This window comes from Poromitra crassiceps, assembly GCF_964638095.1.
Source record: "Poromitra crassiceps genome assembly, chromosome: 26".
NCBI lineage: Eukaryota > Metazoa > Chordata > Actinopteri > Beryciformes > Melamphaidae > Poromitra > Poromitra crassiceps.
In genome coordinates, this window is record NC_139640.1 from 9595292 (window position 1) to 9611621 (window position 16330).

At 47.8% G+C, this 16330-nt stretch overlaps 1 protein-coding gene across 1 annotated transcript in view; it reads left to right on the forward strand.

Annotated features, from left to right (window-relative positions):
- The window catches only part of LOC310798937 (NACHT, LRR and PYD domains-containing protein 3-like), a gene marked incomplete at both ends in the record, with an annotated part of 75810 nt that overhangs the window by 57276 nt on the left and 2204 nt on the right, over positions 1 to 16330 (forward strand). The window contains 5 exons of the mRNA XM_083661492.1: positions 9764 to 9937; positions 10346 to 10442; positions 10770 to 10906; positions 13815 to 13988; positions 16073 to 16116. Of these exons, the coding sequence (XP_083517618.1) occupies positions 9764 to 9937; positions 10346 to 10442; positions 10770 to 10906; positions 13815 to 13988; positions 16073 to 16116 (626 nt within the window). The remainder of the gene's footprint in view (positions 1 to 9763; positions 9938 to 10345; positions 10443 to 10769; positions 10907 to 13814; positions 13989 to 16072; positions 16117 to 16330) is intronic.

Here is a 16330-nt window from a genome sequence, read left to right on the forward strand (position 1 = left end):
GTTCCCCAATATAACACTCCCACACATCAGTTCCTATCTGTAGTTGAGACACTACCATTGCTCACCCCTGTATGTGTAATGCTGATTCGCTACATACTCCCCGCCCAACAATAAGGTCAACGCCCACGTTGATACCACATCACACATCCCCTTGTACCAAAACACACCCAGCATCTTTCTTTCTTTTTTTAACAGCTTCTTTGTTTTTTTCAACCACATTTTATGTTTCAATCTCAGGCTTTTCCCACATCTCCTCCCCCACAATATCTCATGTCATGCACATCATTTACTTTCTGTTACAACATTTCCAACCACCATCTCCTCTTTTTTTTTTCCTTTTTTTTTTTTTAATACAACTCAAAGTTGTTAAAGTGTCCTGGAGCCCTTGGCTCTCTCCGTGGCCGTGTTAGTCTCTGTGAATCTGCCTGCCGGGCTGATCCCACCTGCAGTGTCTCTGGGCCTTCAAGTCCCTGAGTGGGGGCCGCCCGGTCATGGCCGGACGCCCCTCTCTGTGGAAACAGAGTCCTTCTTTCAGCCTGTCTAGGTGAAACCGCCGGGTGGCCGAGATCTGGGGGAAAGGTGCACCCCCCCCGGTATGGGGCCAACCTGTCTCGGTGGAGTACCTTCTTGCCACCAAGTGGCATCTGCACTCGGTACACCACCTCCCCCATTCTCTCCATGACCCTGCATGGGCCTGTCCAGTGACAGTCCAGTTTAGGGCTACGCCCTTTTTTTCTACGGGGTGTGTACACCCAGACCAACTCCCCCCCCCTGGAAATGGTTTCCCTTTGCCCTCACATCATAGTTCCTTTTTTGTTTCATGCCTGCTTTCTCTAGCTGGTCCCGAGCGAAGTTGTGAGCGGACTCTAATCGATCTTGTAGCCTCCTGACGTACTCTCGCCCCGGGGGAGCGTCCAGTGCATCTGGTGGCTTGCCGAACGCCATTTCTGCTGGTGTCCGCAGTTCTCAACCTAACATGAGCAGAGCGGGTGTGCAGGAGGTGGACTCTTGTGTGGCGGATCTGTAGGCCATGAGGATGAGAGGCAGGTGCGTGTCCCAGTCTTTCTGGTGCTCCTCCGTGAGGATGGCCAACTGCTTTTTCAGCGTCCTATTGAATCTTTCCACTAGGCCATCGCTCTGGGGGTGCAATGCTGTGGTCCGTGTCTTTTTAATGTTCAGTTTCTCGCACATGGTGGCAAACACTCGTGACTCAAAGTTTCTTCCTTGGTCACTGTGTAGGGTCTCTGGTGCTCCGAACCTACTGAACATGCCTGTGACTAGTGCGTCGACCACCGTCCCCGCCTCCTGGTCGGGCAGTGCGTATGCCTCTGGCCATTTTGTAAAATAGTCCATGGCTGCCAGGACGTATCGATTTCCACTGTCTGAGCGTGGGAACGGCCCCATCACGTCTACTGCCACCCTCTCCATGGGGGCTCCTGCTGCTAGCTGTTGGAGCGGGGCGCGAGACTGGTCTAATGGCCCTTTGTACGCCGCGCAGAGGTCGCAGCGTCGACAGAAGTCCTGTACGTCTCTCCTCATCCTCCCCCAATAAAAGAGGGTTTTGCTTACCCCAAAGTGTCCCGCCCCTACCGTCCCATGGCAGCTCCTGCACACCTCCTCTCTCAGCGTCGTCGGCACCACTTTCCGCCACTTGTTTTCTCCTGTCGCTGGCTCCTTCCAGGACTTCATCAGCACTCCGCTGCTTAATCTCAGGGTGTCCAACCCTGCCCACAGCCCTTTGGTTGTGTCGGTGGCCCTTGCCACCTCTTCCCAGGGCGGCTTCTGGCCCTCTTCTACCCATTGCAGTACTGGCGACAGCTCCCTGTCGTTTTCTTGGTGGCCCCTCCAATCTGCTGCCTCTGCCATCCGCAGCGTCTTGCACACTGGTCCATCCCCCGTGTGGTTAGGGCAGATCCTAGCTTCCTCTTGGAGCTCTCTCTCTCTTCCTTCTCTCTTTTCGCAGTACGCACACCCTCTCTCTGCGCAGGGTCGTCGTGACAGGGCGTCTGCGTTGTAAAAGTAAGGCATTACTGTTTAGTGTTGGACAATCTTGACCTAAATTCGTCGTCCTATCGTCACCCGTTGAGCTCGCCGGATGCGCGATGCGGGGTGGCAAGGGGTCGTACTGTGTCGTACTGTGTGTGTGTGTGTGTGTGTGTGTGTGTGTGTGTGGCTGCCTGGCTGGCAGAGGTATGTGAACACAGTGACTAAATGCTACTACTGTACATTTGAACAATTATGTTGTCTGCAATGAGCCTCGTTAAAATCTTTAATTACAAACCTGTTTGCTGTTGCTTGTCCTTTGATCTGCATCTCCCATCTTTTTTCTTTGTGGCGCTTCTTTGTGGCGCTTCTTTCTTTGTTCCCACGCTCGTGGCGTGCCCCTGCCCTGTGTTCTATGGTGAAGTTGTAGTCTGCCATTTTCTCTAACCAGCGGCACACTTGCCCCTCCGGCTCTCGGAAGGACCACAGCTGAGTGGTCGGTCCGTATGGTGAACCGCGGCTGTCCCAGGAGGTAATATCTAAAGTGTTGTAGTGCTTCTACGACGGCGAGGAGCTCCCGGCGGGTGACGCAGTAGTTACGTTCTGCTTTATCGAAAGTCTTGCTGTAGTACGCCACCACCCGCTCCCCGTCCGGCCCCGCCTGGGACAGCACGGCCCCCATACCCCCGTTGCTGGCATCAGTGTCTAGTAGGAACGGCAGTGCGGGGTCTGGTGCTCTAAGAACCGGAGCCTCGGTCAGCACTTTCTTGAGGGCTTTAAAGGCTAGGTGGCATTCTGTCGTCCAGTGGAAGTCTGCGTTCTTCTCTTTTAGCCTGAACAGTGGTTCCGCTATCTTAGAAAACCCGTTTACGAATTTCCTGTAGTATGCGGCTAGCCCTACGAAGCTCTCGAGTTCGCCTTTGTTTCTGGGGGTGGGCCACTCCATGACCGCCTGAGTCTTCTCTTCCAGGGTGCGAATGCCCCCCGCGCCGATGCCATGCCCTAAGAACTCCACCCTCCTCTTCAGGAAGTGGCACTTGTCTGGGTGTAACTTTAGACCCGCCTCTGCTATCTTCTGCAGGACTTTTCGTAACGCCCCCACTGCTGCCTGGAACGTGCCCCCGTGTGTCAAGATGTCATCTAAATACACGACGCATTCGGATCGGGGAATGTCTCCCAGCAGTTTCTCCATTAACCTCTCGAACGTTGCTGGTGCGTTGCACAGCCCGAAACTGAGTACTCGAAACTGCCACAGCCCCTTCTCGGTGCGGAAGGCGGTCTTTTGTTTGGCATCGTCGTGGAGGGGCACCTGCCAGTACCCGCTACGGAGGTCTAGGGATGAGAACCAGGATGACTCTCCCGCGGCGTCTAACAGTTCCTCGATGATGGGCATCGGGTATGCGTCTTTTTTTGTCACTTTGTTCAGCCCCCTATAGTCTACACAAAATCGCATTTTGGGGCTATTCTTCTTTCTCACCAGCACTACCCCTGACGCCCATGGGCTGTCTGATGGCTCAATGATCCCCGCCCGCAGCATGTTCTCTACAGCTTCGTTCGCTATCTCTCTCCTCGCTGCGGGGACCCGACGGGGATATGACCTGACGGGTCGCGCCCCCTCAGTGTCTATTTCGTGTTCCACCAGGTGGGTACAGCCTAGCTCATCATCCGACATTGCGAAAATGTCCTCATATTCTTTGAGTACTTGCCACAGTTCATCGCTCTGTTGGGGTTCTAAACCTTCACTCTGGCGTTGGTGCAATCCCCTCAGCATCTCTAACCTCTCTGTCTCCCCCTCCGCCTGCGGCGGTGGCTGAGGGTGAGTGTTCGGAGGTGCGCTAGGGGCGTGGTCTTGGTGTAGGACAGGGGTCTGGGTTGGGGGAGGGTTTTGGGGCAGGGCAGGGGTCTGGGCTGGGGTTTCGGGCTCTACAGTGACGCGATATACAGTGATGTTATTTACATTAGCTCTCTCCCCTGGAACGGTGGGAGGGTGGCCCATCTGGACTACTGGCCCCCCTGAAAATGTCAATGTGCTTTTTCCTAGGTCTACTGTGCATTTGTTCAGCGTTAAGTAGTCTTCCCCCAGGATGCAGGGCCCCGCCATTTCTACCACCCACACCGGAAAGTCCACTGTCTGTCCCCCCACTGTTATCATTACGTGTCCCCTCCCCCTCATTGGCATCAACTCACCGGATACTGTTCTTAGCAGCTGTGCTGTTGGCTGCTCCAGGCGTGTCCCCTCGGGCATCATGTTGACGTTCACCAGCGTTGCCGTACACCCCGTGTCCACCAGGGCGGCGCAGTATCTCCCCTGTAGGTAGACTGGAACATGGCAGCCGTTCATCGCGCGCGGCCCGCTCTGCATGTTGACAGCTCCGGCGATGTCGTCTACTTCGGGGCCCGGCGGAGCCCCACCTCCCCGTTGCTGTCGGTGGGCTCCTTCCTGCGACGACGTGGCTACGGGGACTGTGGCATCGTAGACCCGTCTCGCCCCATCTGGACGGGCCCTGTGCCGTTTCCCTGGTTCCACGCTCTCCGGCGGCAGTCTGCTTCCCGATGCCCGGGGCGTCCACATCCCCAGCAGATCATGCTCCCTCTGGCCCAGCTGTTGTTCCGCTGGGTGGGCTGCCGAGCGGGGTTGGGCTGCAGGGTCGCTCTGCGGAGCAGTTGTTCTGTTAGCTGTTGTACTGACTCGGACAGTTCTTTCACCATGTTGCCTTGCTCTGTCAACGCCGTCTTCCACGCTGGCTCTTCTTGTATCGGGCTTTCTGCTGCCATTCTCGCCACGGGGGCAGCTCTCCCCTCTTCGCTGTTCATGGCCCAGCCCTCTACTGTCTCTCTTTCAAACGCCAGCTCCAGCGCCACTTCTAGTGTCTTTGGCCGTTGCAACATTACTTGCTCTCTTAGTCCTCGCGGCGCGATAGCCTGGATCAAGTAATTTCGGGCTAGCTCGTCTAGTGCTTCTGGCGGCAACCGGCTGTATACACGCCGGCTGAGGATCTCAATGTCTGTAGCCAGCGCCCGCAGCGACTCCCCTGGTCGCCTGCGCCTGTTACACAGTTCCGCGACCATGATGCCTTCCTCTTTGCACTGTCCAAACCGCCTCCTCAGGGCCGCCATCACAACGTCTAAGTCTTTTGTATCTGCCATTGCCGCCACACATGTTATAGCTTCGCCCTCGAGTGACATCACCAAGTGACTGGCTCTCTCTTCCCTCGACCAGCCATTCATGTCCGCTGCTACGTTAAACATTGTGCAATATGGCTCCCACTCGCCTTTACCGTTGAATTTTGGCGGGGTGATTTCCATTCTTCCTCGCCGCCCGCTGTCCTTTGTCGCCTCGACCCGTGTCCCGTCTTTGTCCTCGTCCCGTAGGCTAGCTCCGCTGGGCTGTGGCACAGCCTCCATGGCTACAGCGGCAATGTCAACCCGCTCGATCTTCACCCTCACCGGCCCCGGTTCCTCCGCTCCTTCTCCCGCCTCGCTAGCTTGCCTGCTAGCTCCCTTGAGCCGCGGGATAGATTCCGTGGCTACGGTGATAGCGCTGTCTAGTTCGGATTTTATCCTCACAAACCCCAGGCTTTCTGCTGCTTTCCCCGCTTGGATCTCTGTGGTAGCGGCCGCGTCTACCCAGACATCTTCCTCTTCGGACGCCTGGTAGTCTGCCCCGGCTCTTGCTTTTCCCGCCTCTCGTTTGAGTCTTTTGCGCTCTTTCTTCAGGAACTTGTTAACCATCTCGCCGAATCTGGAGGCAATATTCACGGTTTAAACTTCTGACGCCAGTGTAACGTTCCTGGTAACTCATGAGGCAGAGGCTTCTTGCTGGTACAAGGTTCTTTATTCTCAGTTAGTTATATTACAACTCGCAGCGGTTGTCACGCTCATAGCTAGCAGCATTCCCTCTAGGCAGTGTCTGGAGACTGACCGCGCATGCTCAGTCTCCCCCGGAAGTATCCCCACAGCATAGTGTTCCCCAATATAACACTCCCACACATCAGTTCCTATCTGTAGTTGAGACACTACCATTGCTCACCCCTGTATGTGTAATGCTGATTCGCTACAATATCAATAAACTTTTTTTTGCTGATGATAGAAGAGAGTCTCATCGTTCTTTGGGCGTGTTCGGTGTTTACATAGTAATATCACACAATATTCTGTGGGCCTCGAGAAATCACTGAAAACGCTCTGAAACTCTGGCACTGGGAGCGTCCGTTCTACAAAAGTGGCTGGCACTCAATGAGCTAAACACATATGTTGGCTGCTGAGTCTCTTTTGAGTTACACGAATAAACATTTACAAAAGATTGTTCTTAAAATATTTAAACACAAAAAATATTCTCCAATTTCGAGCAACGGCTCACTTTTAAAAGTTTGTCTGTGCTCGGTGCGACAATATCACTGCATCATGTTCACATTAACATTATTAGTATCTTATCTTTAATCACATACATAACATTACTCTTATGGAGCTGAGCACAGAGTAAAGTTCTGGTGAGCAGGTCAGGTGACATGTGGAGAACGAGAGAGAGAAAAAGAAAAAAGACGAGATGAGACACAGATCAAAGGACAAGCGACATCAAACAGGTTAATTAAAGATTTTAATAACAAGGCTCATTGCGAACATCAGAAACATGTTTAAATGTACAATAGTAGCATTTATTCACTGCGTTCAGATAGCTCTGCCTGCCAGGCAGCCATTGCTGTCACACACACACACACACACACACACACACACACACACGCACACACGGGGGGGGGGGGTTGGGCGATAATTAAATTAAGCAATAGGCAGTATGCTTATTATAGCACACCTAAAGGTGGTGCTTCATCACAGTTACCAGTCAGACCAGTCAACAGATCGGCCTCTTTAACCTCTTTATTGGTGCAAATGTCTATGAAAGATTCTTCAAGTCGTCTTCAAGTCATGTTGGAAATATTGGAATGACAGTAGAGCGCACATGAACAAGCCAACAACGTAGGAAATACATCCAGGAGAGTCTGAATTTAATGTTGTAGCTCAAAACCTTCACAAATATTTTGAGTCTGACATTATTTAGATACTTCTGTTCATAATGTGGCTTATGTCATCATATTGGCCCAAAAGAAAGCAAGTAAACTTGGCACAATCGTTTTACAGTGCATGCAGACCACACTGACAAAAGTTGTTTGAAGTTGCAGTCGCCCTGCTTGGTGCTGCAGCTTGATTGGTTGTCTTGTTGTCTTTCTGTTTGAAATTTTGAATTTGGCCCCTCCTCTCGTCGCTGTCGTCACTCTCGTTGTGTTGCCAGGTATCCCAGCATGCTTCAGAAGTTGATGACAGACACATCTAATATACAATGAATGGGTGACTTCAGGTGACTTTAGCTGTGCTGCTGTGTATCGGCTGTTAGGCTGTAACACAAAAACAATGTAATGAGTAGGGTAATTAATTACTTTTCACTGGAATAATAACTAAAGTTGTCCGTTACTTTTAAGAAGAGTAACAGGAATGTGTAATTTAATTATTATTCGCCTGTTTATTCCAAAGAGTACAATTAAACTTTACATTTTTATCACAACAGACAGCAGTATTTTCTAGTCGACAGTGTCTACATTACAGTTTGTATTACATGATAATGGTTGTTGTTGTTGTTTAAAGCTACAAGAGTATCATGTTAATCTTATGTTGTAACCTGCCTGTGAAGCTTAGGTTATTATTATTTATTGTTTAACAATTTACATAACTACTGTCTTGTAATTGTATGTATGTAATGTATTCTGTCAATCAACACTTTTTGAAACTTCAACTTCTATAATGCAAATTATGGTAACCCTTTATTTTACAGGTACTCTAGTTACATATGAACTATTTGTAATTACACATGAACACCAAATGTAATTACACAGTAATTACCAATAGTTATAAATGATGTTCATATGTAGTTACATTGTAACAGACCTGTAAAATGGAGTGAGTCTGTTCAACTGTAGTTCATATGTAGTTACATTGTAACAGACCTGTAAAATGGAGTGAGACCGTTCAACTGTAGTTCATATGTAGTTACATTGTAACGGACCTGTAAAATGGAGTGAGTCTGTTCAACTGTAGTTCATATGTAGTTACATGGTAACAGGTAACAGACCTGTAAAGTGGAGTGAGTCTATTCAACTGTAGTTCATATGTAGTTACATGGTACCGGACCTGTAAAGTGGAGTGAGTCTATTTAACTGTAGGTCATATGTAGTTACATGGTACCGGACCTGTAAAGAAGCTCTGGCCTGGGACAGAGATTGCTAAAACCCAGTGGTGGATTCGAACCACTGAACTTCAGATTGCAAAGCAAGCGGCTTTAACCACTCAGCCACGAGGGCTTTCCAACTTTCTTAGTGGAGTTTGGGAGGATAACTGTATGTCAGTCACATGTAGTTTGTCACTTCCTAGCTTTATTATAAGCATAGACTTGGGGGGAAATGTTGATACTTTGTTAGTTGTAGCTTGAAAGACAGGCAATATTGATTAATGTGAATGCATTTCTGCAGTGTGACTGTGCCAGCCCCCCCCCCCCCCCCCTCCCCCCCATGAGCTGTAAATGGCTCGTGGGACTATTTACACCACAATTCAGAAAATTATTAGAATGAATTTTTTTATTTAAAATCTTTAAATATAACTAAATGTTTCTAGAGCACAGTTCATACAATTTATTTAGCAAATAGGGGGGAGTTCCCCCCTTATGCGGATTAGGGGATTTATAGACTTTGGGGGGTGGGGGGGGGGGAGGGGTGGGGGGGCTGGGCTGGGTATAAACTTTGGGGAGAGATGATCCGGGGGTCTGGTGACCAAAGGGGTCTTTGAGGGGCTTCGACTGGGTCCCCAACAAATTGAGAAATTGGGAAATTGACGGGGAAATGACTCATTTACAATAAGCTAACAATTAGAATGTAGAAGAATGGCTATTTTGATTATAGTTTCACTGTTACCTCTATATCTACAATACTTTTATTAGAATTTTTGTATGGGAATTCTGGACAAAATCATACCTACAACTAAATAAAGTATCAATATTTTCCCCCAAGTCTCTGTGTATAATAACAAAGCTATGAAGTGACAGCAACTACATCTGACTGACATACAGTTATCCTCTTAAACTCCACCATGAAATTTGGAAAGCCCTCGTGGCTGAGGGGTTAAAGCCGCCTGCTTTGCAATCTGAAGTTCAGTGGTTCGAATCCACCACTGGGTTTTAGCAATCTCTGTCCCAGCCGGGAGCTTATTTACAGGTCCAGGTCTGGTACCATGTAACTACATATGAACTACAGTTGAACAGACTCACTCCACTTTACAGGTCCGGTACCATGTAACTACAGTTGAACAGTCTCACTCCACTTTACAGGTCCGGTACCATGTAACTACATATGAACTACAGTTGAACGGTCTCACTCCACTTTACAGGTCTGTTACAATGTAACTACATATGAACTACAGTTGAACAGACCCACTCCATTTTACAGGTCTGTTACAATGTAACTACATATGAACTACAGTTGAACAGACTCACTCCATTTTACAGGTCTGTTACAATGTAACTACATATGAACTTCATTTATAACTATTGGTAATTACTGTGTAATTACATTTGGTGTTCATGTGTAATTACAAATAGTTCATATGTAACTAGGGTACCTGTAAAATAAAGGGTTACCCTGCTGGTGGTAGTAGTATTAGTATTCTGTGTATGTTTTGATTGGTATGCTTAATCTCAGCTCTGCTTATAATAACTAATCTTACATTAAATATGTGATCACAGACTTTCTGGCTGTGGACTCTCAGAGACTCACTGTGAAGTCCTGGCCTCAGCTCTGAAGTCCAACCCCTCCCATCTGATAGAGCTGGACCTGAGTGAGAACAAGATGTCAGATTCAGCAGTGAAGCTGCTGTCTGCTGGACTTGAGAGTCCACACTGTCGACTAGAAACTATCAAGTAAGATCAGTTTATGTCTGTTGATTTGACACATTTCTCCAAACTAAGGTCTGTGCTCTCAAAACAGGTCAGTATCTCTGACTCTGTAAAGGTTCAGCAAGTTTCACATCTCAGATGCTTAAAAAATTAAGTCATACACAGCAATTGACCTCAAGCCTCATGCTTTCACATCTCCAGCTGGTTCAGAATAGAGCAACAGCAACTATGATTTGAACCAGTAGTCAGGTAACGTCATGATATCCACAATTTGTCATCCCTCCACTGGTTATCAGTTAATTCATGTTACAATTTTACTGAGCACATTTAAAGTAGTTTTGTCCTGAATTACACTGTGGACCTCATACAGTAGTTCCCAATGAGTTGTGAGCAAGCTGAGATGTTTGGATCTGTCTGACTTTCCTTGTCTAGACTCAAGGGCTCCATCAGGCCATCAGGGCTCTTAGACTGTCTGGAAAAGCTTCCCGGGGGATTTAGGCTTAGGATTGAGTATCATCTTCTGTCTAAGGTGGCTTTGGGGTGACGTTCCCCATCATCACTCCTTGCTGTCTTTGGCTAGCTAGGTGTACACTGCAGGGAGTGACAGGATCAGAGCCTGGACACCATACTGAACTCTGTATCTATATTTTCATTCTCAATCATCTGTTACGTGAGTTGTTTGGCTGAAATGATAAAATAATAAAATGTCCTTATCTTTTCTTATCCATTAAGGCTGAGTGACTGTAAGATGTCAGAGAGAAGCTGTGAAGCTCTGGCCTCAGTTCTCAGCTCCCAGTCCTCCAGTCTGAGACTGCTGGACCTGAGTAAGAATTACCTGTCAGAGAGAAGCTGTGAAGCTCTGGCCTCAGTTCTCAGCTCCCAGTCCTCCAGTCTGAGAGAGCTCGACCTGAGTAATAATGACTTACAGGACTCTGGAGTGAAACTGCTCTATGCTGCCATGGAGAGTCCACACTGCAGACTGGAAACTCTCAGGTCAGTATTACTGATACAACTGTTCAACAGACCAACATTTAAATTCTGTTGCACATCAATGTCAGTGAAGATAACTGACCTCTGTAGGAGTGTCCTGTTGTGTTTCCAAAGCAGTTGAGATACCAACATCACAATCATGACTGAGCCTCAGACACCACTTAGCCAATTTGAACTAAGATTAGTTTCTATCCTCTGAGAGAATATTTCATGATCTCCTCTCCTTACTGCCTCTGTTGTTGAAACCTAAAGTAAAGAACTTGTCACTTTGATGTGACAATATCACATTTCTCAGTACAGTACAGGATGATATCTACAGAAATATCACAGTATATGGTATTTCACTATATTCTTATTTCCCCCCCTTTAATTAAATGTATGTGGCATTGGTGGCACACACACACACACACACACACACACACACACACACACACACACAGGAAGAGAGCAAGACATAAAATAAACAGCTGAAGTTGATTTAAAAAAAAAAAAATACTTACCGTATTGGTCCGAATATAAGACGTCCCCTCCCTGGAAATACCTCTGAAAAAGGGAGCGTGAATGTGAATGATTCAGATGTGTGTGTGTGTGTGTGTGTGTGTGTGTGTGTGTGTGTGTGTGTGTGTGTGTGTGTGTGTGTGTGTGTGTGTGTGTGTGTGTGTGTGTGTGTGTGTGTGTGTGTGTGTGTGTGTGTGTGTGTGTCTTAAACTGACAACTGGACACAGTCCTTGTATTTAGGAATTGGCCTACTGGCATGACCTGAAAGTGTCCTGTATAAATGTCCTGTCATGGTTGAGGATAAGTCAGGTCCAGGAACTTCACACTTGGGCTGTCCAGTGTCCAAAAGTCCTCACTTTCACTTGTGACAGTGTTGTTCTGTTTTGAGTTAAGTCCAGTATCCAGGTGGTCAGTGTCACTTGGGTGGAGCTGTGCTGGGGAGGGCTCGGCTACAGGCACAATATGTCGGCCATTCCTCCTGTAGAGCTTTCTAGTGGATGAGGTACCATCTGGGCTCTATGTGAACCTCCTTCACCATCCCTGTCTGGTTGTAACCTTGTGGGATCTGCAACCTGACAACCTGTCCTTCCATCAGAGGTTGAGGTGGTCTGCTGGATTTCTCATAATACAGCTATTGTGACAGTCTCTTATTGAGAAGCTGGGCTTTCACCTGCTGTGGCACCTCACTGATAGCAGGCATTCAGGATACATAGTATCAGAGTAGAATATGAATATAACATTATTCAAGATACTGTATGCATATATACAGTATGTTCATCAGAGGGCGCTCTGCAGCTGCTGAACTCACACGCTTCAAATGCAAATGCAGTGTCGCATTTAAGTGGTAGGCTGTCATAAGCTGTGTTTACATTACAGTTTTTCATAAAATAATTGCGATATTTCTACAACTTCGACAATAGACAATTGCGACTTGTAGGCGTTTCCATTGAAATTGAGTTTGAGTGACGGCGCACACACCTGAACGCAATTCCCCGTTACCAGCAGCTGCCACAGTGATTATGCACGGGGATCTGCCCCATATCCCGTCCCCTGCATGCTCAAATCCAACCAATGGTCAATGCAAATCACAACATGAAGTTACAACGCATATAAACGAGCCTGATTATCAATTCAAAAGAAAATGAGTGGCAACATGTTGCTGGCTGCGGTGAATGCAGTGAGCGTGACAGGCAGAGGAAAAAAGGTAGCCTAATACAACTGGTCCGATTTAGAGATGGAGGGGGGAAAAGGCTGATTTGGTGCAATAATCAGAATGTCTTGTATTATAATTATAACATTGCACCTGAAACGTGTGTAATGTATTACTCACAGTCACTGTATTCACTTCAGTCAGCAGCACCGCACCGGTGTGCTTTTCATCCCCTCATCTCGCCGCTGTGCCAAATGCGCGCACACAGGCAGCCTGTCACCATGGACCGATTTCTGCCATTAAACATGATCTATTTTCCCCGGCTCCGCTTTTGCACAACACTCGTCTTTCTGCTAGGTAGCTTGCTTCAAAGTTTTCCACTTGCTGCTGAGGTTTTGCCACGGCTTATCGAACCCTTTCTCCCTCATTTTCCTTTCATTTTCCGCTCCTTTTCCAAAGGAGAAGATGGGTCACATGACGTGCAAATGCGGAAAATGTGTTTCCATTACACTTTTGCGATAAACTGCTATATCGACACGTCTGAAAAACCACCTCATGAGAGTGCAAAAACTTTTTGCGATATTTGGGAGGTTTTTCGAAATTTACGTGTTTCCATTACCCAATTTCTATTGCGATATTTAGATTTTGCGCATTTCTGAGGGTAATGGAAACACAACTATAGATAGCTAGGCCACTACCTAGGCCACTACCTAGGTAAGCTGGCACACCACACATAACATAGGCAGTTCTACTGTTCTGTATGGTTCTGGGGAATATTGGCCGATATATCGTTATCGGCATTTTTTTACTCCCCAATATCGGTATGGGTTAGCCAAAAATCCAGTATGGGTCAGGCTCTACACTAGATACTATATTCGCCTCGATGGACAATGGTGCCTACTAGGAGAATGACCACACAGAGGCTGATGCCCAGTCCACACATGGAGGTTCCACATAATGTTACAATGACCTAGCTTGATCCTAAGATGCTAGCTTGTATTTGGGCTATCAGTGAGGCCACATGGTGGACATGACTAGCTGGTGTCTGGCTCTGTGTCTAAGGTGGCTTTGACGTGAAGTTCACCATCATCACTGCCTGCTGTCTTTGGCTAGCTAGGTGTACACTGCAGGGAGTGACAGGATCAGAGCCTAGACACCATACTGAACTCTATCTATATTTTCATTCTCAATCATCTGTTACGTGAGTTGTGTGACTGAAATGATAAAATAATAAAATGTCCTTATCTTTTCATATCCATTAAGGCTGAGTGACTGTAAGCTGTCAGAGAGAAGCTGTGAAGCTCTGGCCTCAGTTCTCAGCTCCCAGTCCTCCAGTCTGAGAGAGCTCGACCTGAGTAAGAATGACTTAGAGGACTCTGGAGTGAAACTGCTCTATGCTGCCATGGAGAGTCCACACTGCAGACTGGAAACTCTCAGGTCAGTATTACTGATACAACTGTTCAACAGACCAACATTTAAATTATGTTGCACATCAATGTCAGTGAAGATAACTGACCTCTGTAGGAGTGTCCTGTTGTGTTTCCAAAGCAGTTGAGATACCAACATCACAATCATGACTGAGCCTCAGACACCACTTAGCCAATTTGAACTAAGATTAGTTTCTATCCTCTGAGAGAATATTTCATGATCTCCTCTCCTTACTGCCTCTGTTGTTGAAAGCTAAAGTAAAGAACTTGTCACTTTGATGTAACAATATCACATTTCTCAGTACAGTACAGGATGATATCTACAGAAATAGTTATGGTATTTCACTATATTCTTATTTTCCCCCTTTTAGTAAATGTATGTGGCATTGGTGGAGTGCTATTTGGGTCCAGGTTTTTGCGAACTTTTCACTTTCTATTGTTATTCTTACATGCTTTGGCAATATTGCTTGCTTGTGAACTGCCCGGCATGCCACACACACACACACACACACACACACACACACACACACACACGCACACACACACACGTAACCGAGTTGAATCAGCGCGGATTCCTCGTGAGGGTGGGTGGTGTGTGTGTGTGGAGGGGTGGGGGGGTGGGTGGTGTTTGTGTGTGCGTGTGTGTGCATGCGTGCGTGTGTGGGGGGTGGTGTGTGTGTGCGTGTGTGGGGGGTGGGTGGTGTGTGTGCGTGCATGTGTGTGTGTGTGGGGGGGGGGGGGTGAGTGGTGTGTGTGTGTGTGTGTGCGTGGGGGGTGGGTGGTGTGTGTGTGTGCGTGCGTGCGTGCGTGTGTGGGGGGGTAGGTGGTGTGTGTGCGTGCGTGCATGTGTGTGTGGCGGGGTGGGTGGTGTGTGTGTGCATGTGTTTGTGTGTGGGGGGGTGAGTGGTGTGTGTGTGTGTGCGATACGTGCGTGTGTGGGGGGTGGGTGGTGTGTGTGCGTGCGTGTGTGTGTGGGGGGGGTGGTGGTGTGTGTGCGTGCGTGCGTGTGTGGGGGGGTGGGTGGTGTGTGTGCGTGCGTGCATGTGTGTGTGTGTGGGGGGGGGGGTGAGTGGTGTGTGTGTGTGTGTGTGTGGCGGGGTGGGTGGTGTGTGTGTGTGCGCGCGCATGTGCATGCATGTGTGTGGGGGGGGTCATGTGCGTGCATGTGGGGGGGGGGTGGGGGATGTGTGTGCGCGCGTGCATTCATGTGGTGTGTGTGGGGGGGGAGTGTGTGTGTGAGTGTGTGTGTGTGTGTGTGTGTGTGTGTGTGTGTGTGTGTGTGTGTGTGTCTTAAACTGACAACTGGACACAGTCCTTGTATTTAGGAATTGGCCTACTGACCTGAAAGTGTCCTGTATAAATGTCCTGTCATGTTTGAGGATAGTTCAGGTCCAGGAACTTCACACTTGGGCTGTCCAGTGTCCAAAAGTCCTCACCTTTCACTTGTGACAGACTAGTGTTGTTCTGTTTTGAGTTAAGTCCAGTATCCAGGTGGTCAGGGTGGGAACTACACGGAGGCCATCAGGCCATGGCCTGTGTTGCCCCTCCCTCTGGCTGTGATGCCCTGAGATCCCTAAGGCCACCATCATTTTAACAAACATTTCAGAAAAAAATCACTCTTCATGATGTCAATGGAGCAATGACCTTTGTGCCCTGACATGTGACCTTGTGCCCCTAAAAACTATTGATGATGATGCCGAAGGCCAGATGACCACGCGCCTAAAATGATCAAATTCCCACCCTCCATAAATGAATGTGAATCCGTCAATTTTCCTCCGGGCTGCTTCAGGCAGCCTCGGTTTCCTCATCCGGGGTCTGTGAATCCAACTCTTTGTGTCATTCATATGAAAACTATTTTAAATAACAATACAGACTATTTTAGGAAAAGTCAGGTAGCAGCAGCAATGTATTTTTTTATTCAACAAAGTTATTGCACATATACATTTCAAAAAGGTCAAAATGACCACTGGTCTTTCTAGTGTTTTAATGGAGGATGTGAGTGGAAATCCTTCATACTGAAGCTTATTAAATGTTCATGTTTCCATCATCAAAGATAATCTGCTGGTCTGACTTCTTCCCTCTTTATTCCTCCAGGGTGGAACATGGAGTGCCAAGGTCAATACTAGGTGTGAGTAAATGTAAGTGTGTATTTTATTTAGTTTGATTCATAAAAACAAAGCAACACATTAAACTAGTGAGAAGGAAAGTGCATCTACAGCACAGTCTGTGACGTCCATTCATTCACATCCTGTGAGTCAGGAAGATGGCTGACATCATGTGACATCATCAAACTGCTGAGAAATGAACTGTCAATAAATCAACAAACAAACAAACATGTTTATTAGATGAGAA